This window comes from Mustela nigripes, chromosome 14 (assembly GCF_022355385.1).
Source record: "Mustela nigripes isolate SB6536 chromosome 14, MUSNIG.SB6536, whole genome shotgun sequence".
NCBI classification, from domain to species: Eukaryota; Metazoa; Chordata; class Mammalia; order Carnivora; family Mustelidae; genus Mustela; species Mustela nigripes.
The window spans coordinates 1,638,195-1,659,572 of NC_081570.1; the positions used below are offsets into that span (position 1 = coordinate 1,638,195).

At 63.1% G+C, this 21,378-nt stretch overlaps 1 protein-coding gene across 4 annotated transcripts in view; it reads left to right on the plus strand.

Annotated features, from left to right (window-relative positions):
* The window catches only part of PRDM16 (PR/SET domain 16), a 295,888-nt gene that overhangs the window by 127,801 nt on the left and 146,709 nt on the right, over nucleotides 1–21,378 (plus strand). For all 4 annotated transcript variants that reach the window (XM_059376792.1, XM_059376790.1, XM_059376791.1 and 1 more), the window contains exon 3: nucleotides 16,869–16,919. In XM_059376792.1, the coding sequence (XP_059232775.1) occupies nucleotides 16,869–16,919 (51 nt within the window). The remainder of the gene's footprint in view (nucleotides 1–16,868; nucleotides 16,920–21,378) is intronic.

Genomic DNA, 21,378 nt, shown 5'->3' on the forward strand with positions numbered 1-21,378 from the left:
TGTTTGCAGCCAGGTCTGCTCGCCCGTCCTGCCTTCCGTGAGCCCCGGGTGGGCTCCTCCCCGTCGGCCCCCGGCGGCCCCCGGCGGCCAGGCGGGTGTGCGTGCGTGTGTGTGTGTGTGTGTGTGCACGTGCGCGCCCAGGGAGACGGAAGCAAGGGAGATGGGGAAAGAGGCGTGCTTTTGGACTTACAGATTTTTAACTTGGTCTTGACATGGAATGGAAAAAAATTAAAAAAAAACAAAAAACCCCAATGAGAATTCTACTTGAAGGAGACAAGAAAAGGCTCCGTCTAAAATGGGCCCTGGCAGGAACTCCGCACTGTCCACTCGCTGAGCACTGTCCACTCGCTGCTGGAACATCTGGATCGATGGTGGGAGGTCCAGCTCCATCCCCGGAAGGTCCGAGCCGAAGGACAAGCTCCTGGAGGACAGACAAGCCCTCGGGGACAGCCAGACGTGTGGCCCCGCACCGTCGTGGACATCCGCCCTCCGCCGCTGGCCTGGCACTCATCGTGGTCTTCTTTCCCTCCATAGGAACCGAGCGGATTCGGTGGGGATGGTTTTCCTGTGTCCGTGCCGCGGGGTATAGTGACAGCCAGCTGGGACCCTCCGGGTGGCCACTTCCGGGACGGGGCTTGGTCTGCGCAGTCGGCCAGGTCCAAGGACATGTGGCAGCAGCTCAGGAGCCGGGACTTAGGACTTCCTTCCGGTCCAGAACCAGGGGACAGCTGGCTGGTGTGGGGTCCTCCAAGGAACCCCTGGGAACAAGTTTGCTGAGCCTCCTACTACCTAAAATACATACAAATAAAAGAAGAGCCCTTCTGTTCCGCAGACCCAGGAAGTTCCGGGAGGTCACTCGGATTCCCAGAGGCTACTCCGCACTTTCATGAGCTGCCGAGACGCGGGGCGTCCACGGGAGACCCGGAAGGGCCCCAGGCACATTGCCCTGCCGCCGTTCCCAACACGGGGCGCTCGTGCTGAACCTCCGCGGCCCGGTCGCTCAGGTGGACGCCAGCCCGGTTCTTGGGGTGAGCGGGCTGTGCGCACACGCGGCCTGCGGCCCGGAGCTCTTATCTGCAGCATCTGGCCCGGGAAGCCCGTCTTCGTGTCTCCGAAACCAAACTGCTCCGTCGGAGACATAAACAGAGACGCTGCCTGCTGAAGGGCCGCCCTGAGCCATCCTTCCCCACAATGTTCCTCTTGGCATCCGATGAGAAAAAAAAACTTGCAATCCATACTCGAAGTTGGATTTTTTGATTTTCTGCAGAATTGGGCTCCGAGCATTTAATAACAAGGCTCCTTACTGCTCGGCCTCCAAATTTATAATAAAAATAAATATTTCCCCTTCCTGATGCAGAAGGCCGTGCCGACCGCAGCCAGGAGCTCGGACGCACGAAGGCGCCCGCACCGTGAACCCCGGCGCGGCCTTGCACAGCCGTCCGTCCCTGCACGGGACCCCCGCGATCCAGAACGTTCCCTGCTGACAGGCGGGTCCTTCACCCAATTGTGCGGCCGATCACAGGCCGACGCCTTTCTCTCCAAGACCAAGACAGGACAAAGCCTCAGATGACTAATTACTCAAATACAGTGTCTTTTGCTAATTGGATTGGTTAATGTTAGTTAATAAGGCACTTTAAGGGTAGGGATGGGGTATGAAAGAGGCAATTCATACTGTAATAATAGGCTAATGACCGCCAGCGACCGGCCGGCCAGCGGACGCGCTCTCCAGGTCCTCCGCCGACTGTTACAAGTCCCTTTGCTGGAGCCGACCGAGCCGCCCGAGAGGCCCCGCAGCCTGCGCCTCCGGTGCCCGCCGACTGCCGCGGGAGTCAGCCCTGGAAGGAGAAAGTGAAGCCTGTTATTTCCATTATTTATGAAGGAGCCTCTGGTTAGGCAGCCGGGAGCAGGAACCAGAGTCCCGCGTCCTGGTCCCGAGGCCAGAGGCTTGGCTGTTTTACTCAGTGACCCCGGGCAAGCTCCTTGACCTTCGCAGGCCCCAGTCAACTCAGCTGGAAAATTGGGTAAAAAGATTGTGGTGTCGTTCAGGCGTGCGCCGCTGAGCAGAGGTGCTCGGAGCGGCACAACTGAGACAGCCCGGAGCTCAGGGACGGGAGCGTGACCGGCGTCTGCCGCCCGCTCTCGCTGAGGCAAGGAAAGCAGGACCTGGGCGCCCACAATCGGACCCTGGCACCTGGACTCGGCCCCGACTCTGGGAGCAGCTCGGTGGCGGCCGGAGGCCAAGCGCCCTCGCCGGCTGTGGACTGCGGCACAACCCGCTCGCCGGTGGCGCTCCGCGCCCACGGGGGCCGGCCTGCAGGAACTCGCACCCAGGCGGCCCCGTTCATTCCCCATCCAGCTCTGGGGTTCGAGATGCGGCCTCTTTGCTACATTCAAGTTTTACAGTTTGATTCAAGAAAACCCTCCTTTCGGGAAATGAGAGAAAAGAGAATCACTGGCCAGGAGGCTGCCCCCATCCCGGCAAGGCTGGTTCGGCCTGCGGGATGTCCTCCAAGGAGAGCCAGAGGGAGGCTCCGTCCCCGTAGGCTGGCGCCCCCCGGGGCACAGGAGCATGCGGTTTCCGGGGGAGGGAGGCGGACGGATGAAGGCCGCCCAATTCGTCTGCTTTGGGAAGGGAAGCGTCTCCAGCGTGGAGTGAGGAGAGGACGAAGGACACCGAGGTCCCTGTCTCCGCCTGCACGCCCCACTCGTGCAGCCCACGCTGACCCTTGACCAAGGGGGCTTGAGCTGCGCGTGTCCACGCAGATGTGGGTTGTTCTCCGTAAATACGGCACCGCACCGTCAACCTATTTATTGTTCCTTCTGCTTTTCTCCGGAGCGCGGTCTTTCCTCTCGCTGACTGTACGGTGCGATTTCAGACTGTAAGGCCTGTGACACGCAGAACACGGTGTGAGCCGCCGGCTCGTGCTCCCGGTGAGGCTTCCCGCCAGCACACGCCGCGAGTAGTCACGTTCAGGGGGAGACAACAGTGACACTCAGAGTTTCAGGGGGTCGGTACTCCCAACTGCCGTGTTTTTCAGGGCTGAACTGTGTTAAGTACACGAATGTGCGTCCATGAGGACCATTAGCCGAACAGATAACCCACCTGGAGGCCGTACGGACAAAGCGCTTCGCATCTCCCGGGACTGCTGCCCGTTTCGGTGCCCAGCAAGGAGCCTGTGCCCCCCCCCCCCCCACCGCCCAGAAGAGAGCTCATGGCCCAGCTGAGACCAGAGTCTAGAACGGGCCAAAGACTGACCGGACCGGGGCTTTCACTGTGCTCCCCGTCCCGAGGGCTCGGAAACAGAAGCTGGCCTGCAGAGGGAAGGCAGGCCACGTAGAGGCCGGCCAGGTGTCCAAGGAGAGCGGTGTCCTTGACCAGGAGCCCAGCCAACCCCCCAGGACACAGTCCCGCCGCGTCTACCCCAGCCGTCCAGGGTCCTCCCCAGGCAGGGGACTCAGGCGCACACCCCTCCCGCTCCCCCGTCCCTGCTCTCTCTCTCTGGAGTGGGGCACAAGCTGGGCCCCCCACACCCACCTGGCAGACCACAGCTCTCTTGTCAGTCTGGAAAGAACCAATAAATTACGCAGCCGACCCCAATCCCCCAGCTCTAAGAATAGAGTTTTAAAAATCCAAATGTGTCCAAGAAAATTCCTGAAAATGTGGTCGATGTTTTCCCGAGCCTCTTGTTACCCATGCTTGGGGCTAGAGCCCACGTGCAGACAAGCTCCTTGGAAGGGGCTTCCCCACCGACCAGCTCACGGGGTCCTCGGGGAGACGCATGTGACCCTCGGCTCCCTGGCGGTCTTCCCACACCCCCAACGGCCCAGGGGAGCCCCTCCTCTCTGTGCCTCTGTGTGTCCCTCCCGAGCTAGTGGGAGTCATCTTCCTGAGTGCACCCCCCGGACAGACAGTGACCTTGTCACATGCCACGGACAGGCACGCACACAGCCAAGGAGCTCCTCACACCCCCCCCCCCCCCCGCAGGGCTCCCACCCCAGGGAATCTTGTCCAAGCCACAGGCCGCCCTTGCTGTGGTCTCGAGGCTAATCCGAGCGCTTTCCCATCCAGACGCCGCCAGGGTCTGTGAGCTCAGTGGTTCTTTCCAGTGGCAAGAAAAGCAGGGCTACCAGGACAGAGGAGGGAGGAGCTGTCCCGGTGCACACTTTTCCTGAGGCTTTTGACTGCGGCTAGACGCGGGCCCCCGGTCGGCGGTGGGGTTCAGACCCCATTCTCAGATCTCGGGGTGGGGGAGGACGCTGTTCTCTTCCCTAGAGCAGCGACAAGACCCCAGGACCCGCGCGTGCACCAGCCACCTCTGCAGGGTGGGGTGAGGCGAGGAGGGAGCGAGAGGCACACACAGGCGCTTGGGTACGCGGCACGTGCTTCGAGGTGTCCCCGTGGCCGCGGTGGGACGTGGGGCTGTCTGGTTCCCAGGGGCCCCACCCCCACCATTAAGTCAAATTGCTGGAGGACCACTCGGGGCACAGAGCTCTGCAGCCGGGGGTCTGCATCCCCGTCCTGGCGCTCCAGGCGGCTCCCCGGAGGGCCTGCCAGGGCCCAACGAGTATGGCGGTCCAGACCCCCGAGACACATGTGTGCCCCGTGGAGGAATTCATAGTGAGGATACGTCCCCACCCCAAGGTCCAGGCCACCAGCCCCGCCCGGGGAAGAGACCCCGCCCCATCCCAGGGAAGCCTGGTGGTCGGAGGCAGACGTTCCCGACGGCGGGTGGGGACGTCCTCGGGGCCCAAGTCCTTGCTGGAAAGCAGACAGGGGCACCGTGGAGGAAAGGAACCCGAGCAGGGAGGTTTCCAACTGCGTCCGATTTCACAGCCTCCTTCCCCGGCGGGAGGCTGCAGCTGGGAACGTGCCCCCCGCGGGCCTCGGCTGCAGCTGTTGGCAGGATCCGGTGACCTTGGGAACGCTGCCCACACGGCGCGCCGTCCCCACTCTCCCACCTGCCTGAACGGTCACCCCACGGCGGCCGCAGGCCTCGGGCGTCCCTGGTGACAAACCACCGGCATCTCTTCCGGGTCCTGCCTCAGCGGCTGGACGCTGGCAGAGAGAGAGCGGGCCAAGCCGCCCGGGGGCCGCAGAGCCGTCTCTGTCCACCCGAGGCCCCTGTTCCCACGGAACTCTCAGGAAGCCCGCGGCTGGACCAGAGGCTCCAGGACATGGAGACCCGCTCCCGCCCCGTCCGCTGGCCAGCCGCGTCTGCCGTGGGCCGCAATCGACACACTGCTTCTGCGAAGGGCCGGAGAGTAAACTCGTCAGGCTGTTGGGGCCCCATGGGGTCTCTGTCTTATACTCTTCTTAGTTTATTTTTACAACCCTCTCAAGATGCAACTTAGCCTGGGCGGCTCCTCGATGGCCTGTGGCGGGTGACCGCCGGGAGGCGGAGCCATTCCGCCGTAGGCAGAACCTTCACCTGCGTGCTTGTCGGAAAGTAAAGGAAGACAGGCTGGCCCCGTCGCCGAGCGCGCTTCTCATCGCTGGGGTGGCCTGACGGCACAGATGCCACTGGCTGGGGCATTTGAACCCATTTTAGAGATGGGGAAGTTGGAACCGTTGGGTTAGCAAGAGCTCCGGGTCCTGAGATGGGCTGCGGGGCTCGGAGCAAGGGCTGGCGCTGAGCCTGGGTTCCCCGTGTGCGCCCACGGCTGCTCCGCGCTCTGGGAAGGCACCGGAGGGGCGAGGGTGGGGCTCGTGCTGCCGTGAGCCTGGAAGCCCCTGAAAGCCTCCAGAAGGGCAGGCGGCCGGAGCCCTGGGTCTGGCCCAGTCCGGGAAGTCTTCTGGAAGTCCCCAAGCACAGCTTGAGGCACCCGACCCCCCTCCTGAGCTGGGCACACCAGGGGTGTGGTGTGGGGGGTGCGGCCCAACCCAGCTGGTGCGGCTGCCCTCCAGGGGCGAGGCCGGCCTCGGGGTGCCCAGCTCGGCGGTGGTGGGGTGATGCTGCCGGATTCCGAGGGCTCCCCGTTTTTCATGGCGGATCAGCTCGGAATTCCCGCCACAGCCGGTGCTGTAATCGGGTCCCATTAAGACAGTGTGCGGTCGTGGTCGGCGGCTCACTGCCTCCCCTGCCCGGTCTCGGGTTAGTGCAGCAGCTGTAACTGAAGCCCCAGGCACTCGGGCGGCCGTGCCGTCTCCTCCCCACAGATGGGAAACATTGTGGGCGAGGAAGCCGGGGTCCTTCCCCTCATGGCCCGCCCTCCCCGCCGCTGCCCCCACCAGGTCTCTGGATGGTACCAGAGCCGTGCAGGCCCGGCCAGCCGATGGCTCGGAGCCTGTAGGCCCAGGACGCTCTGTGACGCTGCGCAGGGCACTCGGGCTCTCGCAGCTCAGCATTCCCAGGGATGAGGCCATCAACACGGCCCTCTGAGGAGCCTCAGGGAGTATCCCTGCAACCGGGCGTGGAAACGGCTGTCTTTTAGGTTTCTCTGACTCACGCGTGCGCCGAACCCCGTGAGAGAGAGTCCACAGATGTTTGCTGAATGAATAAATGGGATCAAAGACCAAGCTGGTGCGGCCAGAATTTGATGGGAGCGGGGGGGGGGCCTTCCGTCCTCCGGGTCATTGCCCCGCGGGGAGGGTAACACGCGGGGGGCTACAATTTCACGTCCCTTCCCCGCCTCAAACCCGGAAAGTGCTGCCCGACGTTTTTAAGGGAACTAAAATTCAATCCTCCTCTGAGACGCGGAGTGGTGGTCCTCACTCTCCAACGGACTCTCCCAACGATTCCAGGTCACTGCGAACCCCCGCGAGACGGGTGGGAACCCACAACCCGAAACCTGGGGGACACGCGGCAGCTGGGGGGAACTCTGGCATCCCCGACCTCGGGTCTCGGGGGTTTGCAGCTGGAGTGTCAGGGTACCCATGGGCTGGAGATCTATGACCCCTTCTTATCCACTTATGATTATTAAGGATAATCTTAACAAACACGTTATCAATAGGCAGGGTCAAGTTGAAGCGCATTAATATGATTCTGTCGATACCCGGGTTGTTTCCATAACTGAAAAGGGTTGAGCATAGGACAAATGTGCACATAGAACCAATAACTGACCCGTGATTTATGCTCCCTCTTGGGGGACACCAAGGTGCAAAGTGCCCCTGGGGTCTCCGAGGTGGCTTCCCTGGATGGGCTGTCACCGAGCGTCCATGGGGCAGCCGTGCCTCCTCCCCGGGCTGACGGCACCCAGCATGCTCTCCAGACGTGCTGCAGGAGCAAAGCGAGGGGCGGCCAGCCCGTGCCCAGGGGCGGGGGACGCGGTGTTCAGACCCATGTCGGGAGAGCCCCCTCCTCCGCCGTGCCACCCGCAGTGCCCTGTTGATGCCAGGAAGTGGGGGGATGGGCGCCAAAGCCGAGGTGTGCCTTGTGCGCGGCTAACACTCAGGAGGGACAAACAATGTCCCGGGTCTGCCTGGGGACACCGGGGCCTCGGAATGTGAAAGAAGGTTCTAGAACATCTGGCCAGGCTCTGTGAAGACTGTGCTCTCTCCAGCCTCTGGGTGACAGCTAGAGAATGGAGACAGGTAGCCGTCAGGGCCCCCTTCATTTGTCCTGGCAGAGCCTGGCGCCCTCGGCTCTTTGAAGCGCTCACAAAAGCCCCATCGGGCTGCCGGGCCTGGCATTGGCATTACTTGGTCCCACTGTCCCGGAGGCATGTGACCGGGAGACATAGACACTAGGCTGTGTGTGACTGTTGCGTCGCGTCCTCGTCAGGGGTCTTACCCCTAACACAGAGCCGCCTCCTGGCGCGGCGGCCTCCTGCAGTGACCCAGCTGAAGGGCTCCTACGACAGCGGGCGGCCGGCGCTCCAGCCGGGGGCAGGGTGCCTGTCCCCCTGCAGCCTGGGCTGACATACACTGAGTCTGGCCTCCTGGTGTCGGGGTTGGGAGCCCCGCCTTCACCCAGCAATGGTTCCGATCCTCTGGGGGTCCCAGTCTGTCCTCCCCTAGGCCACAGGACACAGAAGGTGCTGGACTTTGTACCCCCAGACCTTGGTGTCCGATCCCCACCCTGCCCAGGTGCCCAGCCGAGCAAGGAGAGATGCCTCATCCCATGGGGCCCGGGCAGGAGCTCCAAGCCCAGGCTCGAGGGGAGCAGCAGTGGATACTCCAGCCCCCACGATTGCACAGAGCTGCTCTGGGCACAGGGTCTGGCCAGGCTGATCCACCCCACTCTGACCTCTGCTGTCCCCTCCCCACTGTGGGGCTGCTGGGGGTGGGGCTGCCCAGGACAGCATCTCGGTGATCCGTGCACAGAGGGCACCCGTATCCACTGACCCTAGTTATTGGGTCAGGGTCGTCTGCAGCATACGGCTGTTCCTGCTCCCAGACAACCATGGTGGGGCCTCACCCCTGCTCTTGCCCGAGGAGGCACCTGACCCGGTGGGAGCAGGCCCACTGGCCAGCAGGGTGAGGAGAACATTGAGACAACACATTCCCTCCCAGGCGTGCACAGCAGGCCCCGGAAACATTCAGAGCGATACAGGACAGAAGCAACAGGATGGCGGCTAAGGTCACAGGGTCTCACCAGAACCACCCACGTTCTGTACCAGGTCTCCCCCATCAGCCCCGCACCCTGCCCCCACAGGGCCTGGGATTCCCCCCGAATCCACAGAGCCTCCCAGCTCCTGGCTCTTCTCCTCTGGAGCCCAGGCCGTCAGAAGGAAGCCCCAGCCACAGACCTAGGAAACGAAAGCCCTGCAGAACTTTCTCCCCGTTTCAGGGGCGCGTGTGTCCTGCTCCCGGAGCTGGCTTCTACAGGGCTCCTGGACGCACCCGAGCTTCCCTTTCTAGTGCTGAAAGTTATGGCTTGTCGTGAGTCATTGATTGGAAGTGCCACACGTCACCCGGCCCTCATGATTTACACGCTCTTCCTCTGCGGACATCAATCTTCCGGAAGCAGGAGGAGGAAGCTGTCCAGCAAGGGCCAGGTGCAGCCCTGGGCAGGCCTCTCCTTAGGACCAGGGCCTGTGGAGGCCATCCTGGGCCCTGCCCTCTTGTCCTAGCCTGGCAGAGCAGCGGCTCAGAACCCGGGCCTTGGCTGCTGATGTCCACGTGAAACCAGCAGCCTTCTCTGGGCAGCTCTGCCCAGTCGGCACCCCTGCCCAGGCTCCCTTGCTGGTCTGGACCACCAGCCCTGGAGCTTAGCCTGGCATGGAGCTACAGCCAGGGAAGAAGGGCAGGGGTCCTCATGGTCTAGGACCCCGGAGACCTGTCCTACTCCAAGCTGAGCAGCCTCTGTGGGGTGGCATGGGGGGGTCCTGAGATCAGGAGCCACCCAGTGTACCCCTGGAAGGAGCCCTGTGTCTGGCCGTGTGGAGAATTCAGAGCCTCGGTAGGAACAGCCCAAGCCCCCCAGAGATTGCATGTGCTAAGCTGGGGGTAACCTGCACTCTCCCCTCTCTGGAAAGGGAGCTCTGGGGGGCAGTCCAGAGAGAGAGGGAATCCTGGCAATCACAGCCCCGGGGAAGGTGGTCAGTCCAGGGCCTGTCCTCCACTCTGTGCACGTTGCCATGGTGTCAGATGCAGGGGAGAGGCAAAGTCCCGGCCGGAGCAGGCCGAGTGGGCCGCTGCTGTGCGTGCCTGTGTCCTGCAATGCCGCCCTGAGGAGGAGGCCCTGGGGAGGGCAGAGCAGGCCTCTGCCCAGACCAGAGGCCGGCAGGAGTGAGAGGCAGGGCCTGTCACCCAGGGGCCTCCAGGCAGCCACAGGCTCCGATTGGCCTCTGATTCTGGGTCACGGACCAACTGTGCACACAGGGAGCATTTGCACTGAGGCCAGCTGGGGAGCTGGGCTGGTAACAGGGTGACTCTGGGAGGGAGCGGGGAGCCCCTCGGTGGGTGACATCACCTTTATCTCTGGGCCTTTTACCTGGAAGACACATGGTTGTGATGGGAGCCCTGCCCTGTCGAGGTCTGCCCTGTCGGGATCAGAGGCCAGGGAGCCCCACCCCCACCCCGCGTGGAACCTCTGTCTCTCCTGGCCCAGCCCTGCCCTCCCACTGTGCCCCCGTCCCACAGGCCCCAGTCCACCCTCGCAGGCCGGGCAGCCGGGGCTCAGATCCCCCTGTGCACGTGCAAGAGGGCCGCTCGGCCTCTCTGGGCTTCTTCTGACTCCCACAGAGAGCCCACGGCCCTTCAGGAGGCCTGTTCTAAGTGTGCCTGAGTTCACGGGCACCTGCTGCTCAGCACAGCCCATCCATCCGCCCTGGCCACCACCTGCATCCAGATTCGCCTCTGCCTTCAGATGCAAATCAGAAGGCTGCCTGCCCTCCAGGACACCCGGGATGGAGCCCGCGGGGTTCTTCCCAAGCCCGGTCTCCCCTGCCCTCTGCCAGCCCCCACACACCACCTCCTGCTTCAGGAGTCCCTGCTCCCAGAAGGGCCCGTGTGCCCCTCACCACAGGGGCTTCTCAGCAGGAGGCTGGGGGGCTCCCGTTTTCCGAACACCAGGGCTCAGGTTGAGGCTGGGGTCACTTTTGTCCGTTGCCCCAAAGTAGCTGATCCTGGACCTGGTGCCTTTCAAGATTTTGTCTCCAAGGCGCCTTTTGTGGGTGGTGAAGACAATAGGTGTTCGTCATGACATGAGGCCATGAAGTCCTGTCCTCAGGGGACCTCAGGGGGCCGGACAAGGGCCCCGAACATGGCGAGGAGGAACTCCGGAGTGGGAATGCCTCCACCCTGCAGGAAGGAAGGTGCAGGCAGGCGGGGGGCCCAGGCAGAGGGCACGTGCCCCCGGCGGGGAGCCGCCAGCGAACAGAGTGTTCCCGGCATGGCTGACAGCAGGCAAGCCGTGCCCGGAGGTTCTGGGTCTGCGCGAGGCCGCGCTGGCCAGGAGCAGGGGTCCGCCCACCGCTCGCTCCGGGGACAGAGCAGGCTGCGGGCCCAGCCACACTCCAGGGGGGTCAGGAGAGAAGGCCTTGTGCCCCGAGCCGAGCTCCGGGCGGGGCCCGCGGGAAAAGCAGGCGGGTTGGGTCCAGATGAGGGCTCCTCGCCTGGGGCTCCGGGGGCAGAGGAGCCAGGTTCCCTTAGCCCCCAGAAGGGCTTGGAAGGTAGGACCCTGCCATTGTCCGCACACTGCTTCCTCTTGCCGGATGTCGGGGTGGGCTCTGGGGGCGTCGCGGGCCGGCCCCTGCGCCGGGGTCCCCACGGAGGCTGGGGAGGAGCCCCCGGGGCCGAGCTGGGGGCCGGCAGTGTCCACAGCCGTGTGGGACCCGTGCGCCTCCGGGGCTGGGTCTTCTGAAGGAGCCTGCGTCCTTTCTCGTGCCGCACTTGACTGTGTAAATATTTTTCTTAGGAGTGAAGAGAGAGCCCGCACTCATGGGTTGGGCCTCGCTCGAAAGAACTGAGAAGTATCTGTTTAGGCATAAAAGCTGAAAACAGTGTCCAAGGCGCCTTTCAAAAAGAATCATTTTTGTAGCTCAACCACAGCCAAGCCGATTTTTTTTTAATGCAAAAAATAAATAAATATTACCCCACTCCCGGTCGAGAGCTCAAGAGTTTGTGTCAACACCACCGGAGCCTCCGTGCTGGGAGCCAGGCCGGTGGCTGGGGACGCGGGGCCCTTCCCCGCCCTCGGCGCAAGCCCGTCCCGCTGACCCCCGTGGGTGGCACCCTTGCCCATGGCGGCAGGGGACGGAGGCGGGGGTTCTGGTTGGCGGGGATGCCTGCAGAGCCTCCCACAGGCCTGCGCAGAAGCTGGGGTCGGGACCAGGGACGTGGACGTAGCGCCTCCCCCAGCCTGAGCTGCAGGGTGGCCCCCCGTGCGGCCGGGCACCGGCCATGTTCACCCTATGGGGCTGTAGAGAGTGGGGGGGGTCGGGCTGCCACACCTGTGGTCTCATCTCTGCGTCCCCGCCAAGGTGGCCTCTGGGACCCGGACTCCGTGTCGTGTGTATGCCCAGAGAGCGGTGTTCGCGGTAGGACTTCGACGAGGACAGAAACCCAAGGATGAGCGCTGTCCTTTAAAACGCCGGTCACACCAGGAGGGGCGGCCGCACAGGTGAGGCCGTGGGCCTCCCGGGCCAAGAAAGGAATGAGCGTGAAACACGGCGGTCCTGTGAGCTCGGACCCTCAGCTTCTCAGGCCCGTCCGAGGGCTCTGCTGGTTGGGGCAGAAACCCTCCCGAGAGGGCAGGCCACACAGAGTCCACGGCCGCTGGCCACGAAGGGGCCACCAGCCTGCGTCTTGACTTGTCTGCCCAGTCTGTGTCTCTAGCAGGAGCCTGACCCCTGGTCCCCGAGAGGCCATCAGAGGGATGGCCTCCACCAACCACCCGGCCCGGGGCCACCCTCTCGGGACCATCCTGAGTCCCCACCCACGGCAGCTCCTTCCGGGGAGGGGCCTGGGAACCCGCTTCCAGCCCACACCCTTGGGGGGAGAAGGCCATCACCAACGAGGGAGAAACAGGTTGGAGGGCGAATGGCTTGAAGGCCGGGAGTGGGAGGCCAGGAAACGGGAACGTTAGGGGTCGTCACGGGCCCCAGGCCAGACGGGGGGGCGGGGCCTCCCCGAGTTCCTTCTGGTTTTGGAGGCCGGGGCTCCGTCTGGGGTCCCTCCTATGGGCATGGTTTCAGATGCTTTAATAACGGAGTATTTTGAAGAGAAAGAAGCCTTCTGGGATCCGTTTGTGACACCGACCAGAAAGCTTAGCCCCCCTCGGGGGACCCGCCAGAACTCCAGAGCTGTGAGCGTATGAGATGTCTGTGTGTGTGTGTCTGCTCTGGGCTGACTTTCTGGAGAACAGAGGGTATTTATTTTAAGAGTCAAAAAAGATGTTTTGACCAACCCCACTTAGCTCAATCCTGGCACCGAGACCCAGGAGAGAAGAGAAATGCTGGAGGTCAAACCTCCCTTTTTTGGCTAAAATGCTTAATCAAAACACACCTAATACTTCTGCCGGCTGTGGAGGTGGGGTTGGGAGCGGCCAGCGGCACGCGTGCGGAGGCTCAGCTAGCAAAATAAAGAGGTTTTTCAGCAAAGCAGCAGCCTTGGCGAGGAGGCCGGCCTGCGAGGCTCCAGGAGGGGCGCGTCCGGTGGTTCTCGCCCGAGGTCGGCGGCGGGTGAAAGCCGCGACGGAGGATGAGGAGCGACCCTGCGAGGCTGAGCGTCACAGGCGGGGAGCAGCTGCCGGAACAGGCCTTCCCAAACCAGACAGACCCGGCTCTGGGAGGGGCGTCCTGTCTTCAGAGTCGGGGCCTCTCCCTTCTGTGTCACGCCACGGGGGCGGCCTCCTCCGGGTCACCCGCAGTCCTACCTCTGGGCTCCCAGCAGCCACACCGCACCGGGAAGGGCTCAAGGCCCACCTCAGCAGCGGGTGACAGCCCAGCCCTGTCGGACGCGGCTCGGCACGGCTGCACTCCCGTCCGTCCGGGCCCTCATTCCGTGGGTGGTGCTACCATCTGCCCAGCTAGGGACAGGGTGGTCTGAATGCCTATCGCATATCCCCATCTGACCATGGACTCCCGGATGGGGGGCCACTGTCCCTGAGCTGGTGCGCAGACCTGAGGGGCAGAAAAGAGCCTCGAGGCCTCGTGATGGGTGATTTCCGGGGAGGTTCCATTCTGCTTGGCTGCCCTTGGCCTCAGATGAAAGGCAGGGCCTCTGGCCACCCTCAGCCCAAGGCTTGTGGGCCCCGGGTGGGTCTGGACAGAGGCCGGCTGTGTAAGGGACAGCAGAGCCCTGGGAGCAAGGCTGCACCGTGCTCTGCCCTGTCTGCTCGGAGTGATGGGGAGGGGGCTGGCGCTCCTCCGAAAGTCTCTCCTGCTGGTGCCCGACCAAGTGTTTCTGCTTGAACCGGGAATGGCCCCTGCGGGTGCCCCAGAGGCCAGTCAGCGAGCCCATGGGACCAAGGCGCCTGCACTGCGGGGACACGGCAGGTGCCACCTTCAAAGATAGAGGCTGCCCTGCAGAGCTGCAGGCTGGGGCTCCCGCCCCAAACTCTCTGTACTGGGGAGTGGGTAGGAAGGAAGGTCAGTCAGGGCCACCAAAAATCCAAGTGAAACTTGGCAGGGTGGGCGCCCAGGCCAACAGAGGGCCCGACGGGCAGGCGGAGGGTTGTTCCCACCCTGAGCCCAGGACGGAGCGGGTTTGAGCCCAGAGGGGTCCATGTGCGGCCAAGGGGCTGACAGGACCCCCGGATGGTCCTCCTATGCCCTGAGGGAGACGTGTCCTTGTCCTCTCCAGAGCTCTCCATGACCCAGCCGCTGGGAGAGGAGAGCTGGGGGTCAGGCTAGTGCTCCCCGCAATACGCCCTCTTCCTTACCAGGAAGCGGACGGTGTCTTGTGCTGACGTCTGAGCAGAGGGCAGCAGACCCCCGCCTGCAGCCCAACCCGGCGCCTCTGGGCCCAGGACGGGCCGCGGAGGGGTGCCCTGTGAGCAGGCGTCGGCCTAGGAGCACTGCGCGGCAGACGGGGCCGTGCCGGTGGCAGGGACCTCTCCGCTCAGAGGCGCCCCGAGAGGCAGGCTGCACAGGAGGGCCAGGCCTGGTTTCAGCTCAGCCTTTATCTCAGAGACGGACTCTGCTTGAGGCTCGGCTGCCGCATGAGCCACGGGAAGCACCCAACTTCCTTTCGTACTCTGGGGAGCCCCAGGGCCACCATGGGGTGCGGGCATCCTCTCACCAGGCCCGGGGCCGTACCCTGGGCAGGCCACAGCCCTTCAAGCCTCTGTCCCCCTCCGTTCATGGCAGCTCTGGACGGCTGGGGTCAGCTCTCGCACAGCAGGTTGGAAGCGTGCAGGGGCTCCGCTCACAGATGGGCACTCAGCGATCACGTGCTGGCCTTGACCTGGGGAGCACACTCTTCTGGGCATTGTGGGGTGACTGCGTGGTGTCCCGAGGGGCCATGACTCAGGCCTCAGGAGTTCCCAGGAGTGGGGCGCTCTCCTCCCACGATTGCTTCCCATGGCCTGTGCGATGCCCCAGGGACTACACTCCCCAGGAGGTTAAAGCAGGGTGTTCTCCTCCTGGATCGAGTGCCCCCCTCTGCAGGGGGCAGGTCCACCCTGTTCCAGAGACCCCGTAACCCCCATGGAGCCCCCCCATGCCGTGTGACGCAGACAGAGGCTTTCATCCTGCTGGTGGCCGTGTTAGGGTGCCGGCCTAGGCGGCACCTCGCAGGTGTGTGGACCCCGTCCCTGGCCTTTGAGCGTCGGTGAGCACGACCCCTTTCTGGAAGCCACAGCTCTACTGAGTTTCGGGCAGTCGCTTCCTCTGTCTTCCCCTTTCCCAGGTGACCGAGCCACCAACCAGCCTTCCTGGGTCACGATTTGAATAAAGAACAGATGCCCTAAAGAGTAGAAACGCAGGGCCCGCTTGTTGGCCGGACTCGGCCCCCAGTATCCAGGGCCAACCTCCCACAAGCCCATCTACCACAGCCCCCGGGCCGGCACCTAGCGACCTGGCCCCTTGCGGACGCCCCGGGGGCCTCGCCAGCCTCCGTGGTGCTCACCTTCTCCGACTCGCTCCCTGTGCGCCTGTAACCTTCCAAACCACAATTTCAGAGTCTATTAAAAGAAACATAAAATCCCCAGCTGCTTAGAATTCTCAGCATTTAAAAATATGACTTACTGTTATTACAGCTGAGCCCCTCACCCGGCCTGCGTGGGCACCGGTGGGCGCGCTGCGCTCCCGGCTCGTCATCGGGGAGAGTGTGGTGTAATTTTAAGGGGATGGTAAATAAAACCTCTGGGTTTGACACCATTTCTTGTGTTGGTTTTCAAATATTAGTCTCAGTCTCGGTTTCTGTTCTTATGGAAAGGATGTTACGATTTATAGACGCATCCGTGCCCGCGTTTGTGATCCAGAAGAGGGAAAAGCGCGTTTATACAGCTAATTTGTCGGTTTGCCCAGCTTCGAAAGTTCTCTGGGACCCGTTCCTGAAACGCTGTCCCCTGGAGTGGAGCACGGGGGTTTCAGGAGGAGACGCCAGGCAGGTATACGGCTCTCCACGCCGAGCCAAGAAAAGCTCCACGTCAGAACTGTCGGTGGAAGAGAGACCCAGAACGGCTGTACTTTCTCTGCCAACTGACCTGAGCCTGCGGCAGCGGCACAGGGAAGGCCAGAGCTCCCGGCGCTGCCCGCGGCCCATGCTGGAGGAGCCGCTCACCGCCCCCGGAGGGGGCTTCCGAGCCCTGCTGTGGGTGCTGCTGTGTCCTGCCTTTGCCTGATCTCCGCTGAGAAGCTTCCTCCAAAAACCACATCCACTTCCCAGGGGTCTGGGATAAAGGGCCCATGAATGCGCTGCCTGACCCCCCACCTGCGGGCAGGACAGTGGCAGGGAGATGGCGTCCGATCGCAGCCCCGCAGCCCGCCTCCGCCACCCTGTCGCCTCCTCCACCCTGGCCCCCTGGGGGGCGGATCGGGCCACTCAGCCAGGCTCTGCCTCCCCGGGTGGCCTGCAAGCCCCACGAGGGCCATACGGTGCCCCACGCCCTCCCGCTGACCCTGTGCGTTGGCGCTGCTCGCCGGCGGGGTCAGAGGGCACAGGGACAGACCGTGGTGCGTCTCGGAATGCTTTCCTGGCCCCTTCAACGGTGGTTGGTAGCATGTGTGTCTTCCCTTAAGGACCAGGGGGAGCTGCCCAGAGAGGCTCCTTCCCTACAAGGAGCCAGCTGCCTTCCCCGGGAGCCGATGTCCGAGGAGTGGGGTGTCCTTGGTGTTCTCAGCAAACAAGGAAACACCGTTGGTGTAAAGGACATGACTTCCCAACAATCACCGCCTTCCATATTACAGGGAAGCGACGAGGTCTTACCTTGTCACTTCTGAGAACTTAGGATCTATCCCCACAGCCTGCCACTGGCGGCAGCTTGAGGACAGCATCCCGGTCCCCAGACACTAACGTCTGTCTCTAACTTGTTTTTCAGCACATGCTGGTGGATGCGGAGGTGTCGTCCCAGGAGGGCTGCATCCAAAAGGTAGGAGAGCTGGTTCCACGCCTCTCCCTCGCCGTGGCCCGCGTGCGACCCCCAGCTCGTGTGCGCGCAGCCGGGTCCGTGGGGCCACCTGCCGCTTGTGGGCGATGTGTCGTGTGTCGGAAGGCAAGCGCGGGACAGGGGTTCCGGGGACGGTAGGACGGTTGTGGTCTGCGCGGTGTGGGCAGGCAGTGGGGCCCTGGCTCCTGACAACCAGGAGAGCCGCCCCCGTGGGAATGCTCAGGCCGTGCAGACGCAGAAGTAAATAAACACGGGTCACGTTGGTGTGACCACCTCCACTGGATGCTCAGTGAGAAGAAAACAGACGGGGAAAGACCACAGTCGGCCGCGAATCGCACAAAGCCTGTGCCCGGGCGGGGCGTCGGAAAGCAGCCGATCGGGTGAAAGGAAAGGCATCCACGGGGGGAGCGTCTCCTGCGCTCTCGGGGGCTGATGGCGGTTCCCCGGGTGGCAGACGTTAGCTCGGCAAGATGCAGAGAGTAAACTGGCCCAGAAAAACACCAAGAAACCCAGAAGCCATTCATCAGACAGGGCTCAGGGCCCACCCAGTCTGGGTCACCCCCGCACACACACAAACACAGGACACACGCACTCACACCCAGCGCGGTAGCCAACCCACACTTCTGCGTGTTCCAGTAGAATGAGGACGGCGGTCTCTCTCGTCACGCTGCCCTCAAAACACCACCCAGGAGAGGCGGGGAGTGGGCCCGCCAAGGGTGCCCAGGCCTGGGGTTGTCCCACCGTCTGCGTTGCGGGATGTGTGTTTACAGGGACGGTCGGCCTCTGCTGGGGGGAGCCCGAGGTGTGTCGCAAAGGGACGTCCAATGTCCCAGGTGTCCCCGTGCCCGGCTTGATGGTCTGAGCTGAGGACTCTGGGCTCAGCTTCCATAAGGGGGTGGGGGAGACCTGACCCTTCTCACCAGGTCCAACCCCACAAATACTGATTTTGCAGAAAACCCTGTGAAGGGAGGGATTTTCTGACCCTGCAGTGACTTCCCGAAGGAGCTCTGGCAGGGGTGATCTTGTAGCCGATTCTCGCCTAATAACCCAGGGTCTGTGTCCGTCCAGAGGGTGGCCTGAGGTCTGTCTTCCTTGAAACACGACATCCCTCCCAACAGCCCCCTTTCCCTCTTTTTCTGCCTCTGGGAACAAGGTCGGATTTCCCTAAAAGGTGAAAGGTAGCAAAAGATTGTAAAGAGCTTTCCCGTGTTTCAAAGAACTGAAGTCTTTCCTGTCCCCCGAAAAAAGCCCTGCAGTTGGGTCCAGGGTCTTGACCTCCAGAGAGAACACGAAATCCTCTTCTCTCACCACCAGCAAGCAGCAGGTGGCACAGCGGGCTTGCCCCGGCAGTGGGGTGGACTGGCGGGAGCTTAGAGGGGACGCCTTCAGGAGGGATGGGCGTAGCCTGCCCGGTGTGCGCACCAGGGTCGAGGCAGTAGGCCAAAAGGTCAAGTCTAAATGTGAAGATGGTGAGCAGGCCAGGGCTGGATGCTTCTGAGCCAGGACGCGATTTTCCCCGGGAGAACCCCCGCCGGCACAGCCCCTCTGCTCCTGGAGCACCACGGCTTTTCCTTTCCTAAAGCATCAGCCCATCGGGCCCGGGCTGACCTGGTTGGAGGGCTTTCCTGAGAGCTGCTCAGGGACGGGTGGAAGGTGCCACGCACACAGCGCCGGTCACACTGCCTGGCCCAGGCACCCGCTCGAACACAGGGCCTTGGAAGGCCCGGTGGAGGGCTCTGAGGTGCCCTCTGTGCCCAGAATCCCAACTGACCTGACGCTCACAGCAGCCGGACATGCAGGGGGCCCGGGCACCGGAGCAAAGGGGACCCCGGTGGCTGTCCGTTTGGAACGAGGCCTCCTGACTCCCTGCCCAGCCCCTCTGCCTCCTATCACTCCGCAGGTCCCTGCTGCGGGGGGCGGGGGGGGGTTGGCTGCTGCCGGGAAGGGGGCTCTGCCCAGCTACCCCCACACACCCTTCCCCACATGAAGGAGCCGCCTCACAACATCCGTTGTCCTCTGAAATCGGGGATTTTTCCGGCACGTGCTGAACTTGGACACTCTCAGCATTTGGGCCATTCGAGTGTGACGGGGTGGGTGCCCAGGGTCAGGCTGGTGGGAGGGTCAAAACCTGACCCTGGGGCTTAGCTCTGGACGCACCTGGGTGGGTTCCACGCCCAGACCATCCGGGAGGCAGGGGACGGGGGGGAGACGGGAATGGAAACGCCGAACGGGTTCAAGCACGGAGGCTGGGAAGTGAGCGCCTTTAGCTTCCCTCCGAAGTGGGTCTCGCCTCACGGATCACGGCGGTCCTCAGAGCCGCGCACATCTACGGGCACACGCGCTGCTTCCGTCGAGGACCACACGTGCCTCGGCACTGTTTTAAGGACACGTGGAGTCCATTCCTCGGCAGGAGGAGCTAGACCCCATTTATGAGTTTTGTGGTTTGGGAGTTTTACATCTGGTTGGACGTGGCCTCTCCGCCCCCACACGTTTGGGGGCCTTAAAACACGGTGGGCCCGAGGTGGGGGGGACTCGGGTAGGTCCGCGAACATCTCCAGCTCCAGTATCCCCTTCCCAGGGTGATGGTGCTTCCTCACGGATGGTGACTGACGCAGCCAGTGGCTGGACGCAGGGACAGAAAAACAGATACTTTGTGGGACACCCCGGCGGTAATTCTGAGCATTAGAGAGCGAGGCTGCTGGACCCGCCGTGGAATCCCTGTCCGGCTCTGCACAGAAGCTCAGGCCCAGGGAGGCTGGGCGCGCCCACGCTCCCGCGGAGGCAGGATTCGTACCTGGGGTTACCGAGCGGCGGGCGGGGCGGGGCTCCGGTGTGAGTGACAGGCTCGGCCCCGCCCCTCGGGCCCCGGGACCCCCGCCGCCGCAGCGGTGCCCCTCGCAGGGCTCGCCCGCATCCCCATCCCGCATCGCGCAGGCCCTCACCTCCCGCGGCCCCGCAGCCTCTCCATCCCCTGCGCCCGCCTTCTCCCACCGCGCGCCAGGCCAGGCCGCAGCCCCGCTTTGGTGCTGAGGGGCCTCGGGCCCGCGCTCGCCGCCGCCTCCCCTCCTGCGCCCGCCCCGGGGTGCGCCCTGGGCGCGGAGCCCGCGCTGCCCACGAAGTCGCTGGGACTGCGGCCTCCCGGTCGTGCTGCGTCGCCTCTCCCGGCCCCGGGCGCCTGGACCTCTGGGACTGTTCCCTCCCGTGGACTCTATTTCGCCTGTTTACTTAGAGGGAAAGCCCGGGGCTCCCGCAGAGCAAACATCTGCGGGAGATAATCTAGCGAGTTGTCCATCCATCACTCGGGTCGCCCGGCTCCCTGGAGAGCCCGCGGGGGCCTGTAATAAAAAGACCCAGCGAAGAGGCTTTGGGGACGAATAAAGAGCCGTGTTAAGGGCCCGCTGAAAATGGATGGAAGACATTATTAAGGCTCAATGGCCGTCTTATCAAAATCCGATAGGATAGACATTTGGCAAAAGGCTTAAATTTATTCTTTGACTTTCTGGAGGGCTTGAATTTATCCGTTAACAAGAGTGTAGTCCACCCGGGGAGATGGTATCAGCTAAAAGAATTTTGATTTAATCTCTGGCGATACGGAAAGGGGACACGCTAGCCCCGGCCGCCTTCCCTTTGTCCCACTTTATCTTGTTTTCTTTGACCATCTCGAGACGGAAGGACGCGTTGATACGGCACAACTGGGGGGAAAAGCAAACAAAAGGAAGTGACCTTTTCCTTTTTTTACTTTTATTTTTCCTTCTCCTCCCCTCCTCTGTCTGCCCCGAGCCGGCCAAAAATCGGGAATTTGCCTCGGTGGAACCAGGACCAGAAGAAGAAAGGTGCCACCTGGCCGGCGCTCTGGGGGCCGGGGGGCGGGCGGCGCGGAGTGCGCCAGGGGTGCCTGGGGAGTCGGGGTCCAAAGGAAAGAAAGCTAATGGAGTCCGGTGCTGGAAGAGGGAGCCCAATGGCTCCATAAATCTCCCTCCCATCATTACGTGCAAAATGCTACAGGTCAGAAAAGCCATCTGATAGCCCAGGCTGGCACTGTCCACACAGGGTGATTGATTGATAATTATTATAATTTGTGAAATGATTATTTGGATGTTAGGACCGCGGTCTGCACCGCTGGCTGTTGTGTGCATGTGCTCCGCGGCCTGCCCACCCCTCACCCGCTCCGGGAGATGCCTCTGCTCTCCGGGATCCCTCCTGGGAGGTGGGGAGGCTGGGGGCTGGGATCCGGCCAGGGAATCCAGGAAGACGGCTCTTCAAGTGACAAGAAGGCCGGAGTGGAGACCACAGGCAGCTGCTAAGTGTGTTTTGTGCTCGCACGCCCCAAGGTGTAAGCGTGCTGCTGCTGGGCCGTGGAAACTCTGCCCAGAGACCCAGAGCCAGGTCCCACCATGCGTGTGCTGCTACGTCCTGGGGTCTGGGGCTCTGGCGTGCTCTG